Source organism: Perissodus microlepis, chromosome 13, assembly GCF_051167445.1.
Source record: "Perissodus microlepis isolate ML-2025 ecotype Zambia chromosome 13, ASM5116744v1, whole genome shotgun sequence".
NCBI classification, from domain to species: domain Eukaryota; kingdom Metazoa; phylum Chordata; class Actinopteri; order Cichliformes; family Cichlidae; genus Perissodus; species Perissodus microlepis.
This window is the reverse complement of record NC_140473.1, coordinates 11,815,364-11,835,316: the sequence shown is the minus strand read 5'-3', so window position 1 is coordinate 11,835,316 and position 19,953 is coordinate 11,815,364. Positions and strand designations below refer to the sequence as shown.

The 19,953-nt window shown below is 39.1% G+C and overlaps 2 protein-coding genes across 2 annotated transcripts; both read left to right on the top strand.

Annotated features, from left to right (window-relative positions):
* Positions 1–758: 758 nt before the first annotated feature.
* Positions 759–13,024, top strand: sft2d1 (SFT2 domain containing 1). The gene is made up of 8 exons (XM_084948657.1): positions 759–1,074; positions 1,646–1,732; positions 3,512–3,594; positions 7,299–7,380; positions 7,661–7,696; positions 7,784–7,842; positions 10,409–10,438; positions 12,381–13,024. Exons 1-8 carry the CDS (start codon positions 1,009–1,011, stop codon positions 12,418–12,420), a joined length of 483 nt encoding a protein of 160 aa, XP_084804783.1. The 5' UTR covers positions 759–1,008; the 3' UTR covers positions 12,421–13,024.
* Positions 13,025–13,130: 106 nt separating this feature from the next.
* prr18 (proline rich 18) lies at positions 13,131–17,764 on the top strand. Its single transcript, XM_084948656.1, has one exon. The coding sequence runs from the start codon at positions 15,079–15,081 to the stop codon at positions 15,844–15,846; it is 768 nt and encodes a 255-aa protein (XP_084804782.1). The 5' UTR covers positions 13,131–15,078; the 3' UTR covers positions 15,847–17,764.
* Positions 17,765–19,953: the final 2,189 nt, after the last annotated feature.

Below are 19,953 nucleotides of genomic sequence, written 5' to 3'. Positions count from 1 at the left end.
CAGGAGAACAGTGTGACCCAAAGTCAGAAGCCTCCCATAACTGTATCTCGTTTGGCGCCCGTTATAGGGCTGTTGCTGATAAAGGCAAGGCAACATTGTGTAGCCTTGAAACACAACATGTTTTAAGTCGTTATACTGAAAGAGTATATTCAGTATATATTAAATTAGAAACATGGTAATGATCTAGATGGCTGTTTGAAAACTGAGCATAACAACAAGGTATTTTAAACTCCACTTGTTCAAACAAAATTTTTGATGGAGATATATCTGCGAAAAGCGTAGGATTTAATTAAAAATCAGTGTATTTTTTAAAAGTTTCCTTACTTAACTGCTCAATCAGTGAAACGGATGATCTTTCTTTTGGGCATGGTTGAACTAATGCTAAAGTTATTGATGGACTTAATTTCAAGCACTATTTCCACAAGATAAACCAGTGCGACGACCAAAGATGGTCCGTTGCTTCTCTGCTGGGAAGACAGTGCCAGGTTGTTGTTTGTTTTTTTTAATTGTATTTTTTGCACTGTCGTAATATCTCAACTGGGTGGCGACAAAGCAACATCATTGAGAAAAACAGTAAGAGCGCATTTTCTCAGGGAACAGACCAGAAATCCTTCGCTAATACTGGATATATTTATGTGACTGTAAATCTGTGTTTCTCGTGTTGGTTTTAAAACAAAATAATTAAACAGGGTCAGAAATGTCCTTGAGGTATTACTAACCAATCCGCTACGGAGAGGCAACAGTAGCAATTCAAAGGAAGTGGCGTTAAGGAAGTCGCCTTTGAGCTGATCTGGGGTCAGTGATAGAAATGCCAGCCCCGGAAATGGTAGCAAATTGACTGCAATTAAACCGACCCCAAGTCAGTACGTACAAAGGGCAGTACACAGGAAGTCAAACTTATAACAGCTGCGATAACAGTTGTGGGTATAAACCACATAGGTTACAGTCTGAAAAAGAGAACAGCGGGCCGCTTTTTTTTCTGGCCAGTTCGCCAGCTAGCTCGTAGCGATGGACAAGCTTCGTCGTGTGCTAAGCGGCCGAGACGACAACGAGGAACTGGGTCTCACTGCACAGGTAGGTACTGCTTGACAGGCTACGCTGCTAATGCTAACGGACTGTCAAGAGAACAGATAACATTCAAACACCTAATAATAAAGCATCGCTTTCGCTGCCTGTTTAAAATTCTGAGCTAATGTTAAGATACCGTTGTCTGCATGCGATTTTATATTCACTGAGTTAGCGGCTTGTAGCAGTTAATAATGAAAAAATGCTATTTTGTGTTAGCTCCGGTTAACTAGCGTCCTCTGGCCGTTTAAAGGCAGCTGTCTTGACTTTTTGTTAGCACTTAACTTTACTGAGTCATGTGTATTTATTTGTACCTCTTTTTCACGCGTTCACGATAAGGAGGAAATAAGGTAAGGTAATGCTTTCGAAGTCAGTTTATTGGTGTTTTGTATTCTACACTTTTTTCCTGCTTTTATTTTTTGCAGATTCTACTTCAGTCATGTTCTGTATTTCTTAACATATGCTAGCATAATCCCCGTTTGTGGTGTAGCCGCTGTATGATTGATTAGCAGGAAGCCCGTGGGCTTTTTCTGCAGGTCACTGGGTCTGTCTTGTGACATCCTCCCATTGTTCTCACCAGGTCCTTGATGCCAGCACTCTCAGCTACAGCACCAGGGTGAAATGGTTTGTCATCTGCTTTGCTGGAGGCATCCTGTGTTCAATACTTGTGAGTGTATTTGTCAGGCAAAATTGATGTTTTTGTGTCCTTTTTGCCTTCATACTGACCAAAGGAATGTGGAGAAGGCATTTTTTTTCCTCCACTGCCGCCAAAGCAATTTCCTCTGTTACTCCAGCAGATCAGTACGATCAACTCCTACTGTCACTTATACTTAAGTAACCCACATCGGGTACATAAATCTTACTTATCAGTTTGTAGCCTTGCAGAAGAGAAGGAGGAAACTTGCTGTCAACAGTTTGAAGCCACTGCCATTTTTCGCACCCATTGTAAAATGTAGGTTTTGTTTATAGGTGGTAACATTCACAGTTACCACAATCGTTGTAGAAAATCTAGCGGCATGAAAACTCGTAATATTTAAGTCTTTAAATGTCCCATTTTCAATTTTTTTTTTCTTTTTTCTGGCTGCTCACACACTGCTAGCCATCACCGTGTTTGCAGCAATAACTAAAATACACATTTACAAACCTATTGCTGCTTGTCTGATTATATAAATATCACTAAATGCAGCAGTGTCTTTGCAGAATGAATATCTATCCAGATTTTTTTTTCTTTTTCCCAGAATCTTAGCTGCTTCATCTTATTAGAAGCTTCTTACAGCTGCTCCCTTATTCACATTTGATTACCTTCCTGACGCAGCCCCAAAGGGGATTTGTATCTCCTCCTGATCTTAAACGTGTTAGTCTTATGTGTGAACCACCACACTGTAGAGCCACCGACTATTTTATCTTATTAAAATTATTAATCATAACTTTAGATAAGGCTGAAACCCTCACAACTTATCAAAAGAAATATATTAGTGTTTTATAATCTCTTTCTATGGCTAAACATAAGCTCTGTTTACAATTGGACTGCAGCCAGGGGTGTTTCCAGGATGTTTGTTTGTTTTGTTTTGTTTTTTTTAATTGGGTTTCACAGGGGAGACCGAGAATGCAGCGGTGGCGATAGGGGGGCACAGGAGATTAGAATGTTTAGTCGGAAATATTTAATGAGAATCGTGTATAGAAAAAGTATTTAGACTTTTTGCTTAAGTAAAAGATTAAAGTAATGTAATAATTCATATGATGTTCAACCAAATATATTTAAAGTACCTATAGTAAAGTACTCGGGGGGGTAATGACACTTTTTAGAATTATTTACATGATATTATTCTATTTATAATGATTTATTTATTGAAGCGTATATCTTTCTAATGAATACACTTGTTGATTATTTTAATTACTTATTTATTAGTTGGTAGACTGGTACTATATAATAGTGTAATTAATCTGCAAAATAATAAATACCTGAAGCTTTAAAATGGATAGTCTGGCATAAGAATAGTAATAATCACATTCAGAATTTAGTAGAGTAAAAGCAGAAAACAGCGTAGTACTAGTAAATGTAATTAAGTAAATATTTCAGCAGCACTAGTGCCACCCATGCCCCCTTTTAGACACGCCCCTGACTGCAGCACTGGTCCAGTAGTACTAAAGTCTATTATAATCCAAACCAACCTTATGGGTTTCTAACAGTAGGGGGAGACAAACGTGTTTCAGTACAACCACAGGACAGCCACTTCTGCTCTTTTTCTTTTTTTTTCTCTCTTTTTCAGCAAGATTTTTAACAGGGTTATTAACAGTTAACCCTTTAACCTGGTTAAGTTCTAGGTCTCGCTTAGTAGCTATTATATCTGTTTATTTTTGCCCCCTACCCCTTGCTGAAAAATGGTGATATGAATTTGTGTAGCTGAATTATTTTTTCTTTTTCTTTTTTTAATCTCTTTACCAGGGCACAGCACTGCTGTTCCTTCCAAGTGGCTTGAAGCTCTTTGCAGTCTTTTACACACTAGGGAATATTGCAGCTCTTGCCAGGTAAGTCCAGTTTAATTTTAAGTGTTACTGGTATTGTACTGTATTATCATCAGCATTTTGTCATCAGTATGACACACTGCAAGAAAGCAACAAAAAAAAAAAAGTAATCTTACAGGTTATATTGTCACTCATGGCTGGAGTATCTTGTCGCAGTCATATTTCTTTAAGGTTTGCTTTGTGGTGACTTTCTGTAGTGTGTGTGATTTATCAACATTGTCCTTGTGTTCATTCATAACCTGCTGCTCTGTGTTTGCAACACTGTGCCTGAAGAACTATGAGATGTTTTCAGCTCATAATGAATGACATTGTTACATATTATTGTCAGTATGAGTTATACAGTTTGATGTAACAAAGCAAGTAATCTAATCTTGATGAAAGCATTGTCATTTATTAAAGTTGTCACTCCTGTGCAGCTCTGATAGCCATTTTTAGGTTTTCCAAATCTGAACCCAAGGATGAACTGAATAAATCTTTTGTGCTGTTGAGTATATAAGAACGCACTTTGTACAACTTTTAGTGTTTGAAACTCAAAGACCTCTAAAGTCTTTGAGTTTCACCATCATCAGTAATAAATACAGATTTGTAGACACATTTTATTACAGCAAACTTGCGCTGTCCTTCCAGACCTCTTATCAAATTTGTACCCATTTTATTGGAATTCTATTTCTTCAATTAATATTTACTCTCAATCCTTGAAACACTACAGAGTTTGCTGCTGAGAGTATACAAACTAAAACTATTGGGAGCAAGTCATTGGTGTGGGGCTGCCTTGTTTTTACTGATTCTTTTACTAGCATCATATTTGAAGTATAATGTAGATTCTCTGCTGATATTGTAAACGTATAAGTAGACCAGTTTAAACTTTCAATGCTTTAGTTATCAATTTAGGAGTGAAAACCAGTACAGAAAATGTACTCAGCCATAAAATAATTGACTGGAATTAGAATGTTTATTTTACTGCTCTGTAGTGATTTTCTACAGCATTCATCTTTCATATTTTACTGGTGTTTACATATTGTATGTTCTTTATAGATTGTTAATCACCTAAAGTCTCTAGAGTGGGTAGCATTTTCTCTCGCAGAAGATTCTTAATATCTGTAAAACACCCCTTTTAGATTAGTCAGATCCTGCCAACATCACTCCTTTCATGTGAACATGCAGGGGAAACCCTGGGTTAATTTAGTGAGTTGGAGAACTAGCTTCTTTTGACCACTTATCCTGAACGCCAATGTTAGGGTAAATGAATCCAGATAACCTGGGTATGTTGCACTCACCCAGGAATCTGTGAGTCCTTACTGACACTGTTATAATTATTCCTTATTTTGAGACCATGAATATTATTCTTCTAACTGTTAAATTAAAAAACTGCGGTGAAAAGCTGGAATGCATAGGAGGTGTCAGCGGAGGTCTGCAAAAGAGCTGCATCAAAGTGTTGTGCAGTTACGTAGGCGAGGTGTACATCAGGTTCTGACATAAGTTAATTCGTAGAGCTTCACAGGGGTTTGCAGTTTACATCCTACCTACAGGATAGGATTCCCACAGAGACGAGCAGGGGCAGCATAGCTGTGTGTCTCCTCTAGTAGAGAGTGTTTTGTTTGTTTTTTTGTTTTTTAATAGGAGGATGTGAGTAAATGAGCTCTCTTTGTATAGGAGCAAACAGCTGTTTTCTTTCCTGTCACAGGGAACCATACTTACAAAGTGTGGTTAAAACTTTAGTTTTACTTATTCGTTTATAAATGGATCATCTTGGGGACCTTCACATAGTTAAGTCACGACTTTCCAGTAGAGAGAAATCTAAACTAACCCCCTTCTTAAAAATCACCAGCAATGTAGACGAAAAAAACTCAATATAAAGCTCAAGATTAGAAATGTATCTTTATAGATGTCACCAGATCTACAACATTTAGATTTGTATTTGTAGATGAACTAAGGTCTAAATCTTACAGTAATGTCTTTGACTTCTTTTGACAGACACCGAACACTTGATTTGGTGATTGTTATCAGACTGTACAGTCTCTGTTTTCAGGTATTAAATATCCAGAAGGTTAGATGCATCAAGAAACTAGGTCACCTTCTTCATAGCTCAGGTTAACAGTCCAGTGCAAAAGAGTATCATATTATTTTACAGAGTTTAACCTACTTTATAAAAATGGTATGCTGCTGGTTTCTTCTTGATAGCCACAGGTATGAAAACAGGAGGCACTATGTGCTGTGTTTTTTAATGACAAAAGAACAAAATTATGTAACGCAACAAAAGCTCAATTTAGCTTAAACTCTGATTTCAAATGTCTATTCAGTGATCTGCCAAAATCTTAACACTTAATGTGTTAAAATTACGTGATCAGTTTTACAGTCAGCGACACACTCTTTTAGGTGCCAGATCTTTTTCCCAGCATGTGCGCCAATCATTAGTGTCTCTGACACTCTGAGGAGGAAAAAAAAAAAAGCCTCCCTCTCAACAGACCAGCAGAGAGAGCCTGCGTCAGCCCACATTACTCTTGTGTCTCATCTAACAGATGTGACACTCCACGGACTCCCTCTGCCCACTCAGCTCAGCTGAGCCTAAAGCTGCGTGCCTCGTCAGTGGGGAAAGCCTTTGTCTTGTTAAATTCACTGACGTAACACATGCATCATGTAGGAGGTCTTAAGTGTTGGGAATGAAACATTTAAACTGTAATTATCGCCACATGTAGTCCAAATTTTATTTTGTTGGTCACATTTTTCAGATGTTACTCATACTGTGCTGTATGCGGTCAGTGTATTACTCATGTTGTGGGGAACCAGTTTGTTTACAAAAGGGATCTGTCCCATTCTCGTGAATTTAGTTTGGGACTTCCCTGAGATTTTTTTTTTTTTTTTTAAACCCTCAGTATTTATACATTTGTTTGTTTTGTCAACTTTTTCTATCAACTTTTTAGACTTGGACGGTTACATGTACTGCTTTTCCACTGCAGACACATCTCTGCCCATTTACTCTTTTCAGTGAGCAGCTGCCCATCAGTTAACAACTACTGTTGTTACTACCAAAGCCTCATAACCCCCAAAATGCAATTCAAGATGGCTGTGAAAGCAACTACATATTTATTGTATTCAGCCTCTGCTGCACTGCAAGATAATCACTGGGGAGGGAAGATGACTACTTAATGCTATGAAGGCAAATTATAATTATATTATAATTATAATAATGATTCATAATTCGAGAGTATCTGTGGAGCATGGCCACCTGATGGCCAATTATCTGGTTTACGTTTTGTAGTCCACTTGTTGGCAAAGTTCCATTGGCCAATTACTTATCAGCAAGCCTCGGTGAATGCAGGTATACAGTGCTTAAGGACCACACTTTCATACTCAAAACAATCAGCTATCATGTGACATGAGCTATCAGTTTTTACTTATCTGTAGTTGTAATTGTTGACCAAACTGGAAGTCTTAAAGTAGAGTGGTTAAACTGGAAGTCCTGATAAACTGACGCTGCCTTTGGAGGCAAACGCAGATGAGCCAGTGTGACTGTTGCAGTGGAAGGCTTGAAACTATGAGCTTTTTTTTTTTTTGTTGTTTGTTTGTTTTCTTAGCTTAAACTTCTGTATTGTTCAAAAGTGATGCGTTGAGGGTGTGAAGTTTTTCTCTGCTTGTTTGACAACCACAGCTATAACAGACCTGTTTACTGAGCTTAATCCATCTACTTTTTTATTGTTCTCCCAAAGCACCTGCTTCCTAATGGGACCACTAAAACAGCTGAAGCGCATGTTTGAACCAACACGACTGATAGCAACCATTGTTATGCTGGTAAATACTGTGTTTTACTATTTAGACTTAGATTATGCAAGGCACTGCACTTCCACTTACAGTAGTTGGTGGTTTATGAGTAACGTAACTTAACAACACATTTCACCTTGACAGTGTAGATGTTTTCTTGAGTAACATTTAAATGTTTTGGGGGTTTTGTTTGTTTGTTTTTTACGTTGTTTTTCTGATAGGTTGAAAATAAATGGAGAAAAATTAAAACTGAACTTTGTACAAGCAAGCAAAAAGTTTATGCAAGCTGATCTCTCCTTTCTTCTTACAGCTCTGCCTGGTCTTAACGCTTTGTTCAGTGTTTTGGGTAAGTATGTTTCAATACAAACAAATCCATTTGCAGTTATTAATTTAAAGTAGTGTTATTAAAATTGTTTTTTTATTGACTTTACAGTGGGGTAAAAAGGGACTGGCCATAATCTTCTGTATTCTGCAGTTTCTGGCAATGACGTGGTAAGGATGACTTAGTAGTCTAAACCATTTCAGTACAGTTTGTTCATTATTCACACCTACAGTGATCAGCCTCAGACCACTGACACTTGCAGTGAATAACTCATTAAAATCCAACAGTTTGCTTAGAAACCCTAGATCTTATTTTATGTTATACTTATGTTGAAATTGCAACATAAGTTTATTTTATAGTATTCGTAGATACATCTGTAAGTGAGCCACATATTTGGCTAAAAGTGTAAAGGCTAATACACTTAATTTTAGCCAAGCTATACTGGATTTTTTTGTTCAGGGCAAAATGATAGCAAGCACGATCCAAGTATATTGATTAAATTGGTTTACCCTAGTTTGCCAGAGCAGACAGTGACATCTGTTTGAAATGCAGGTTACAGTTAAAGGTGTCGTAATAAGACTGATGGGCAAGAGGCCATGCCTGATTGTAGGTCAGTGTATTTTTGCCCTGTAAAGAAGAAGGCAGGATAGTGTAGTACTATTTAGCTGTGGGGTTTGGGCAGACAGGCATGGATTGTTTACACACAACACGAAGTGGCTGCCAGCTCTCTATGGAGTCATTACTATAATGAAAATTACATGTGAACGGTCCAGGGAGAATACATGGCACCTATTAGTCCTTAATTAGTTATCTGTTCTTATGCTAAGTGTGTAACACAAAGAGCTAAACAACCCATCTTTCACTTATAAGTTATAGTGTTTTAAAAACTGACTTTATAATGTCTATTTACAACGTCCACAATAATTTCTTTTGTCATTTAACTGCGTGTCCTTTACTCAAATGTTTTAAAGCAGTTTTTTTTTCTTTTTAGTTCTTTTTACATTTAAAATCTTCGTAAGTCATGAATCTTTTTCATCTGAGGGTAATGTTATTTTTACTAGAGCATTTTATAATATTTGGCCTTTTTAGTTTGCAGAGCTTAAAAGAAGTTGTCTGTAATTTTGCAAACTGATGAATTGCTTAAGTTTTTGGGCCTGTTGTTAAATTGACTTAAATGTATATCATGCAAATTTAAAACTTACAAGCTATTTGAGCTTTTATTTGACATCCACACAGTCAGTGGAATTAAGCTTAACCTTAGACGTGAATGAATGATATGGATTAGCCTGTCAGTAATTTATACGTTCACTTATTTGAACATATTTGCACAGCAGCAACAAAAGACAGTGTGTGTGTGACTGCATGGAAAAACGAGCCAGTAGGAACTCTGGAGGAAGGGAATAGCCTGTGTCAGCCTTACAATCACACTGCTTTTACACCTACATGTCGTACATTCATTTCCGCTCTGCCTGCGTTCTCAAAGGCATCACCATGGAAACCACAAGCCACACATCCAGAAATCATTCTTAACAGACTGGGGGCATAGTGCACTCCCACGCAGCCACTCAGACGTCTGTGCGAAGGTGGTTCCGTAATAAGACGTCGCCACTGACCCGCACAGATGGGGTCAAAGTCCAGTCCTTGGGCTGAATTCTGTGAAATGACCATATGATCCTCAACCACAACTGACTGTCACAAGCTCAAGATAGTTACAATGGTTTTGTTATTAAACATCCTTCTTTGCTCTAACTAAATTAAGATAGTCAGAAGATTCACGTGTAAAAGTGTGTTACACTGCTTGTTATATTTGTTACAGCTCTGCTTAAGACAGATGGGGATTCTTGTCGGTATGCTCATGTTTGCGCTCTAGTTGATTATTTAACAGTGTCAGTGCATTCCTCACATATTTAAAATACATCACTGGTTTCATCAGGAATCTATTAAGCTGAACCTTAGCCGTGATCATTTCCTGGATAGGGTTCTGTGTTTCTTTCATAAGTGTGCCTGCTACCTTTCTGTCCACAATTATTTGTACAAAGATTACAGTATGTCCAATTAATGTACAATTACATTTTGTTAATCACTGCTAAGTGATTTTTTTGTTTTTGTTTTTTTGCCTGTCCCATTTGGTTCTTTTGCCATCAGAATTGTTGTCTAAAGGCAAAGAAAGATGCCCAACGGATTTACTTTACCAAATGGACCATCCCAGCCTTGCCGTATTGGTCTATTTGATTCACCTTTGCTTTTATTGTTTATTTTATTTTCATTTGCTGAACACGGCGCAGACTTGACTGGGGAAAAGAAAACGGAGAAAGAAAGAGGGAAAGAAAAAGAGCGGGGAAGAGGGACGGTGATAAAACTGCTAAGTGATATAAAAGAACCTTTGTCATAAGCATTATCGTATCAGATTTCAGTTCCTGGAAAGATTTAAAAAGGAATTTACAGGACAACTAGTTAGTTCAACGTATTTTGTTGTAGTGGCCTTAAATAATAAAATAAATGTAAACATTGAATCAAATTTAAAATGAGCTAAGGGACACATTCATTCATTCTTCATCAGTAGGTGAATACTAATGCAAAGGACTTTAAATACAGGTAATCTGCTTAAACTGGTACATGACATGCACAGTTCATTCGTAATTAGTATCTTCTTTTACAATCAATATCTGTCCTAAAAATATCCCACCATCACCAGTATTTTCCCTCATCCTTTTGTGTGTGTTTCTTCTCTTTCAGGTATAGCATCTCTTATATTCCATTTGCCAGGTAAGATGACAGGATTATACTTTGCAAGCTTTGTCTTGATATATGGATATGTGCTCGTACTCTGTGGCGTGCATGACCCTTCAGTGAAAACATGTTTTTTTATTTACGTCTTTCTCTTGTTTGCGTCCACCATATGGCTCTAATCCCCCATTACGATCAGTGTAGGCTCTCGGTGTCAAACAAATGGCAGCCTGTTGTTTTCACACCCTCCATGCTTTAGTGCTGTGACATCATTGCTAAATCCATAATATCAAAATGAAGTGGCTTTTTTTTTTTTTCTAAATGAAATAATGCTCTTTGAATCTGATTTGCCAAAAATATTTTCCTTAATGTAGCTTTTACGTTGCATATAATGAGCTTGTGTTAAGCTTTACAGGGTTAAGGCACAATGCAAATTTTTGATTAGATCTGGCTAAGCTGTGCTGCATCAAAGACAAAAAGCCTGCAGTGTCATAAGTCGTTGTCACAGGTGTCTTAATGTTTTGCAGCTTTTCTTTAAAAGCAAAAAAATTCTCCACTGTACCAAAAGTGTTCACTTTGGTGCCATATGCTGTACCACCTCAGTGCTTTACCTCCAGGCCAGGCATGAGGTGTGATGTTGTTTTGTCAGTTCAGATGTAAGTTGGGTTATAGCTCATTTGGTCCAGAGCCCCCATGCAGCCCCCACCCACTAAGTATCTTGTGTGTTTGGGCGACCCTATAATCCATCCTGACAGCTGAGGGACGTCCTTTTAACAACCTCAAGCTCCCCCTCCCCCAGCCCAAAAGCTAACAACAAAACGAGGCCTAGACAAAGACCTTTTCCCATGTCACTCCCCAAAAAACAAATTCCTGTAGAGGAATGCAAATTTTATGGCAGGGCTTTGTTTCTTTTTTGGGCTTGATACTAAAATGCTGCCAATCAGCTGCTTCTTTGTTACTGTGTTTCTTATATTATTTGTCAACACATTTGTGTTCTGTCTCCTTAAGCCTCTTACTTTAATCCATTTTTCATTTAATTCAGACTTGATTGCTTCGGTCTCTGTTGTTTTAAGTCGTTTCTGCATATTTTGATCTCACGATTTTATGGGGTGACACAATGCTATAGTACTTCCCATCCCTGTCTGTGTTCCAACAGTCTCCGATACCTGGCTGGCCACTGCCATAACACATGGCCAGTGGACTTGATCCTTTAATGTATTTTACCTTGTTTCCTATTTATATCCCCTCACACATGCAGAGAGAGATACTAAAACCTGCTGCCTGTGCACGTCCCACAGCACTTTAAGGCTGCTGTTGGCTCAGACATCTAATCAGAAATTGGGGAAAGCCCTTGAGACTGATAATTTATTTATGCAGTGGAAATGACAATAAGCTTTAAGTGATATATTTTTAAAAACACAGAAGAGGTTTGTTTATTTTAGGTGTTTTGTTTTTTTTTTTGTTTTTTTTTTTTGTTGTTGTTGTTGATAGAAACCAAAGCATTTAAGGAAGCAACCCTTCTCTCCAGCGGCCTCCCCTCCTCCCTGTCAGACTGCTCATGATCCCCCTTGTTCTTTTAACCTTGACGGGTTTCGCACCTCCTCCTTCCAATTTCGAACGTGTCTGCAGGCGAAGTCTGCATAGCAACCACTGATGGCAAGAACAAACTGTGTGAAGCGAAATAGAGTAGGCAACGATCTGTGGTCGCCATGGCGACGGATCGCATTGCATCATCCCTCAACTTGGTGTACCTGGGGGAAAAAAAGAAAAGGAAGCCCCCATCATTCTGAGCATGTGGTCCCTCCCCGCCAAAACACGCTCACTTATTCATGATGAGCCCCACCCAGATCATCGTAAAAATGGACTCATTGTCGCTTTTAATTTTGTACGCATGGCAGAATTTTGTCTTTGCTATATTTAGTTTTTCCTTTCATTTCTTAATTGCCTTTTTTCTGTTTCTCTCTTTTATTTGTTTTGACAGGGATGCTGTGATCAAGTGCTTCACGACCTGTCTGAGTTAGGACTCCAAAGTCTACAGTTTCCTATCAAGACTGGTCCTAATATGCAAACTGCGAACAAGAGGCTTTGTAAAATATACATGATACTGTATATACATTATATTTCCAAATTTTTATTATGGCTTTCATACTGTGAAGTCTTGCTTTTTAAGTGTAGCTTAAGGTCTATAACTATCACCAGATAATAGGTATCAGTCTTTTGCTTTTGACATGAGTAATGGGTGCCTTTAATGGTTAATATATTTAAAAATATTCCTGAATTTTCTGAGTGTATTTATGCCATTTAAGTGCAGAAACTGATGTTGAGTCTGGTATGTGGTCAAATACAACAAAAGTGCCTTCTGATTATATGCAGCAGGAAGAAACCAGTTCAAATTTAAGTCAGGTTCTATATTTGCATTTTGAGCAGTATACAAATTAATTGTCATCTGGCTTCCTACATGCAAACGTTGTCAGAGCATGCGTGCGTGTGTGTGTGATGTGCAAAGAGGCTCTGAGATGCTATTCCATGTTGATGTTTTCCCCTTGGCAATTGTGTCACTGCTTCACTGATAATGCCTGAAATATGATTTTTTTTTTTTTTTTTTTTTTTTTTTTTTTTTTTTTCTACAGCTAAACAGAATTTAAAAAGCACTCAATCTTCAGTGTATCATGTTAAAAATGCTTCTCCTTTTTAGGTTGATTTCCTGCCAGATGTAGCAGTGACCCAGTTAATTACGCTTTTCTGAGCATTGTGATTTTTACGTGACCTAATAACCCAATATAGCTGGCATCATGTTCCCCTATACCGCTTCAGCGTGATGGTGTAGCCTTTGAGGATGTGGTTGTCATGACAACCTCCTCCAGAACACTCATAACCTTTTCCTACCCCCATTTGTGGTGCAGATGTTCACATCCTACTAACAAAGGTGTTTCTGCTTTTTAGAGCTCCTTGGGCCAGCAGTCTTGATTCCTTTGCATTTTTTTGAATTTAAACTAAAATGTGTTTTTCTACGTAATAAGAGCACAGCTCAAATTTTGTTTAGTTTTTTTTCTTAATTGCTTTATCAGATTAAATAATTCCATTTCTTTTCTTTTCTTTTCTTTTCTTGCTACGCTTATGGTTTTTTTGGGGGGGTAGACACTTGAATTTTTGTTGGATTACCATGGGCGAAATCTCCCCTCAGTACTTATTGATATCTGACTTGGCAGAGACCCAGCAAATCCCTCTCGAAGTAATCTTGGGGGGATAAAATAATTCTTTGAAATGAGAGTTTGTCGTCTTTGTTTTTTCTGATTGGTTTTCCATAGCAGCCATTTTTGGATTACACCAAAGTTTGAAGATGAAGGGGAAGAACCCTGACCCCAGCAATCTGTTAGCGTCCCAACTGTTTCCCCTTCAGTACATTTAATCTGTTGTTATGTCAGAGAGAACGGGGATCATGCCTCAGCAAGCACTGAAATTAAACAAGTCTGTGTGTCTTCTTTAGCTTAATGATCTAAGTCTTCTTGCAGAGATGAATAAATAACATAGCCTGTGTTGTGGTGGGAGCTGCTGTCCCAGTTATTGATTCTAAGTGTCTGAAGACTGTTAATTTTCAAAAAGCATTAAACACACATGCATTTTAAATGTAGTTTTATTTCCCCATCCCCAGAGCAACTGCATCTGATGCATGACTTAAAGCCAAGATGCAGGCAAATATGCAGGCAATATAAAATCGTTTTAATAACTACAGATTAGCAAAAGGGCTCATTGATTTCTGCCTGGCAGAAAGTGCAGATAGAAGCAAAGAAGGACAAAGAAAAATCAATATTGCAGATTATTTGTGTATCCTATGAGATGCTATTTCATAGTCTACATGGCTGGAGTAACAAAAGTGACTGTCAATACACATCAGATAATTGACATTTGAGATCATATTGACTGAAAGGACACAATGAAACTGCATGCCATTGTTCCTGTGACATGTTCAAGGACACACTGATCTGAGCACCAAGGACAAAACTCATGATTATGACCATAAGTTCTCTTTCTTTTCATCCAAGTATGTTTTGGCAGTGCAAATAAATCAGAGTATTGATACTTTTGAAGTTGTTGAACTTTTTGAGTTTTGTATTTCGAATAAAGACGTTATGGGCTAAAAATGTTATAAGAAGTCGTTTTTTTCGGCTTTATAATTCTTTTTTACTGGGTTGAAATTTAGTTCTTTAACGGCATCACTTTTGTGAAAACCATTCAATGATGACTCATAGTTTTCAGGCTCAGTATGTCCTGAAAAGCTTATGATGGGTTCGATAATGCACGAGAAATGGATCCAGTAACTGGAAAGCAGCAGAGAGGCGCTGTGACAGGAGATGAGGGGAACTCTGGGTGGATGTGGCTCATCGTTTGAGGAAGTTGTTGAAAATTATGAAATGACATCATCAGTTTTTTTTTCATGGCTTTGTTTGGCGCTTCTTGCCACGCCTTCCTGCCGGCTCCTGCATAAAGCGGCCGGGCTGCCTTGTGTGAACCAGTTGAACTCCAGTCAGCGCGGACAACAGGTGCACCGCAACCCCCTCCACCTTGTCTCTGTTGGATTATGCCCGCAGAGCGCCGGTCGTCGCTTTACGCAGGGCTTCCTCTTCTGCACTCAGAATAATTTGCACGCTTTTATATCCTGACCACTTCCAGACACAACGATGCCTTTTCCACCCATCAGCCTCCACCAGCGGATCTCATCGCCTGGCAGGGAACTATTCGGGAAAAAGAAAGCCAACGGAGTGCCTCCTCAGACTGAGCAAACCAGCAAATCTTGCGGAGAGAGAGGGGGGTCGGATAAGGAGAAACAGCCCACATCTTGGGCATCGGCGAATTTAAGGAACTTGGGGCGAAAACCCCAGCAGGACAAAAATAAAAGCCCCACTCAGAAGCCCGGTGCCGGGCAAGAGACCCAGGGAAAGCCCTCGTGGTTGATGGTGCCCAAACCTCAGGATTCATCTGAAGGAGTCAGGCGCTCCAGCTCCATGGACTCCACGAGACAACTCAGTGGAAAAGAGGAAGGGAAGAAGGAAATTCAATTTACACTCAGTCTCACCCCCGAAGCCATTCTTGTCATCCAAAAACGGAATCTAGAAAAACAAATGATGGCAAAGCAACAAAAGTGTTGCGCCGGCACCGATTTTCGGCACCGGCGAGTTTTTCCATCCAAAAAGACGCACGGGGGGTCCAAGGGCTGCGCGCCGGCCGCCAAAGCGGAGAGCGCGGAGCAGGACATCACCGCCATCGTTAAAATATCTCTGCTGAATGACCAATACAAGTACGATGATGTGGAGTATGAAGACGAGGACGGGGATGTGGATGAGACTGTTGTAAGGAAATGCAAAGAGTGGCTAAAAGGGGTCGAAAATGCCGCTGCTTTGGGAAAAGTCGACAAACTTTCCGCACTTCCGCACCTCAAAGGCTGCTGACACCTGGCTTTGATGTCTTGTTGTTAAGCCGGGACTCTCAGTGTGATGGACTCGTGAACAATGTGCAATTGGTGTAGATCTGTTGCAAAGGCATCCTGAATTTTAATCTTCTCAAGTAAACGTTAAAGGGAGGAAATCCACGTGTCTTCAGATGAATGTCAGTTTGTTAAAGAAATATATATTAAAAAATAGATGCCAATGCGTTTAAAAAAAAAAGTCAATTAATTAAGAAAACGAATGAAATGAGGAAATTCCTCAAGTCAAGAGGGAATCATTTACATTCCCCATCAAAAACAGGATTTTAAAAGTATCCAGCAGTGCTTAGGGCTCGCAGGGATATTTGCTTTGGGAGTTTGATGCCTGTTCATTATTTTATTTCTTTCAGTTTTAGTTAAATACCTTTAAATTCTCGTCCTTTGCACGTGGTTTCTATTTTTCAGTGAGGCGCCTGTGGATTGGCAGAGGGGTCTGCTCCTTTGTGTGGGAGAACAATAAACTGTCAACAACAGAGCTCCTGAAACCAAATTGAATTGTTTATTTTTCCTCTCATAAGAGGGTTATATCCTTTGCAGGGATTTACCAGTGGTGTACAGTATGTAATGTTTACTAAATATTTGTACTGTCACATATCTTTTCAGTTCATTAATTTAAGCGAATTTTAAGTAAAAACATTTTCTTTTTTTTAATTATGCAACTGTCTCGATCCTTTTAAATCTTCAAAAAGCCGTATTGTGCTGTGCCTCTTAATTTAAAAAAAAAAACAAAACTAATTTGCAGTCATTTAGATTTCTTTTACACTTCTGGCCAGTTTTCAGACAAGCGTTTTAAAGGCTCTTTGTTGCCACTGTAGCTACCTGAGGCCATTTGGGCATTAGTGTTCTAAGCGTCTTAGATTTCCTGTTAAGCAGGGTTCACAAGTGTACTGTAGGGCCCAGGTGCATGACCCCTTTAGGAAATTACCTCCAGACTACCTTACGTATCACACTGGTATTAAAATCTGGTGAAACGCCACATCTACAGGACTTGCTGCAAAGTAGCTCTAGTTTGAAGTGAACTATCCTGAAAGTATGCTGCTCAGGTAGTCGTCCAGGTCAGGGGGACAGAATATGGCTGTTTTAAGAAGGAAAAAATAAAAAGAAATAAACCACACATTGGAGTCGCAGATCATTTAAGCCATAAAAAATGGCTTATGCTTTTGTTTTTTTTAGAGTCACACCTGCCCACAGTGCATTGTATTGATCATTAAACTAACATTCAAATGCAAACCTCAGAACACAAATTCAGTTTCTATGCACGGCCAAATACATATTTGAAATTCCTTTGTATGGAGATTCTCATTTGCAGCATTGTTCTCTGTAACTTGGTAACCAGACTTTTACTCTGTGTGCGGTACATTTTGAACTCTATTACATTTCAGACAGAGGAGTGTTGTAAGTTTAAGACACGACAGCTTGTTTGGAGGGCTCACACACCAACAACTGGTAAGGCATTTTAAAACATATACCTCCGCTCGTAACCTCAGGTAATGCTGTTCTTTGGCAGACGTTTTATTAATGGAAAACCCCCGGTTTTTTTAGTGTATTGCCTCTTCTCAGTAAACACTATCTTGGCAATAGAGTTGCCATAAAACTGGAGTGCAAAGACCTGCATCAATCAAGCGCTCTTCCCTCTATTGCAGATGTATTACCAGTTGGGGGACAGGTGTTTTATATGACACACTCATCAGTTGTTTTCTTCTTAAAGGTGTTTCATTCAGGAATGGATTCAAACCTGCAGCAAATAATCAAGTGTCAAATACATGTCCGGCCATAACTCTGTAAATGTCATTGTACAGTGTGTAACACCACAGACTTTCTCCACTGTGTCATCTGGATAAACAAGCAAAGCTTCTACAATAAAGCGTTTTCTCCTGAATAGATTTTCCCTTTCAGTCTCACAAGTGATTTGGTTGTTGAGTGCTGAGATCATGGCTGAGCCATTACAGCGTGTACCAAGACTCGTTTGGTTCTCCATGGTTCCTGTGGTGATATTATCAACTGGCTTAGTGACCAAAAGTTGTGTAATCCTCTTCTATTGTCTCATTTCTATTGCGGTCTTGTTTGTGTGTGTCTCTCTGGTATTCATTGCTGGCTCATATGGGCCTGAAAGCCAAGCTATTCACAAGTGAGTCTGTCCTGGGGGTAAGAACTGCATCATTATGTGTGAAGTAGCTAAAATGCTTGTTATCAATAGGAAAAGTGCAATTTGAAGGATTGGGGGCAGTTGCAAAGGGCGGCTTGGATAAAAGTGGAAACTTTATCTTTAAACCGCCCTTCAAGCCCTTTTGTTTTCATCTGGGTTGTGAAATCCAGACCAAGCTGGACTTTTTTTTTCACCTTTTGCCACAAACTATTTGTTTACACAAGAATCCATCCAATCCAAGTGACACTTCTGTTTCTAGATTAGGAGTAAAAAAAAGAAAGGCTGCGGGCTTTCTGTTCACCACACTGTACTGTGATCACTGTGTGGGAGAGTGGCGCGGTACAGCAGGGCAGCTTCATTATCCTCCCCTGATTTATAGTGGCAGGGAGCACAGATGGATGCGGCCTTCACTCTGTCACTGACACTTTGCACACAGCAGAGAGAGCAGAGAACTGCAGGTCCCTTAGCTGTGCCGCGATAGCATCACTGTGGCAACGGAACTGATAAATCCCGTGTTTCCAGCAGCTTTTGTGAGGAAGGACAAACCAGACATTTCCTGAACTGAGTCGGCCAATAAACTTTAGTGTTGTGGTCATCCAGGGTGAACCCCTCAAGACTGAGGCCTTTTTGCCAGAAACAAGGCAGCCTCAAAAAGAAGGCTTTGATCTGAGAGTGCTGTCCTCCCACAAAAGCTAAAAGATGTTTTAGTCTTCGTTTAGGGATTATATGAGTGAGAGTAATCTCCTTTGGCATGTGTTGTATAACTAATAATGAGGACACCAGGGGAATGAAGAATATATGTGGGCATGTTTTCATGGTTTTTCCCACCTCAGGACAGAGTTACAATGACAAATACATGCAACACAAAGGGGGGACATAAACATTGTATAAAAAGGCACAAACCTAAGCTGTTAATACACAGCAGCATGCATGCTATCACTCCCATAAGGTTTGCGTTCCTTTTTTGCTTTTTATAACACCTACCACATCCTGCGCTCCTTTTTTGGTTTCACATTTTCTTTTTGCACTTTTACCAGATTTAGTGCATTTGAATTAAGGTGTATTATTAGAAATCTGTCCACAAACCTTCCCTGTGCAGCATCTACTAGGAACCATTCATTATCTGGATTAAGGAAAGGACACTGCTGCCTGATGATATGCTCAGAGTTATCTAGAGCCACACTGAAGATCAGGGAATAGGATGAAGGCTTAGTGGGAGTGAAGGTGGGCATATTCCTGCAGCATATGGTCTTGTTTCTTTTTATTTACTTATTGGCTGCGCATTGCAAGAACACAATGTCAGGATGTTGTGTGGGAAGATGCTCTTGGCAAACGATGGGATTACAAAAAACAAAAAAACATTCTTTTTTAATCCTCAGGCTCCCACAGCATCTAAAGTAGGTCTTTACTGTTGATAGGCAGGGAATAAAGTCAACGCTCTGGAGGAGGAAGGCAGTTCGTGGCAGCAGCCAATTCTCAGAGAAAAAGGCCAGGACCTCCACATCAAGCACAGCTGGAACAAGTTATAAAATGATGTAATTACGCTATAATGTTTAAGACAGTTTGTAATCATTTAGTTACTCATTCTGCATCTGCAGAAAAAACAAAACAGTGAGAGAACAAAGTTCTTTGATCACGATAATCACAGCAGTCACTTTAGCATGTCCACATCTTTGGTCGGTACTAAAACACTTGTCTCCGTTTTATGTTTTTTAAACGGTTTCCATCCGCTTGGTGTCTTTTTATTTGTTTATCCTACAGCGCCATCTAGAGGCCTACATGAACGCCTCTGCGATGCTCTCCATTGCCGCTGTGCTAAGCTACTGGAAGGTCCACTCACAGAGGTCATAGCTTCAGCAGAGAAATGAGACACCCGGAGCAAAGTCAGAGAATAAAATATATAAAAATGTATATATAAATAATGTG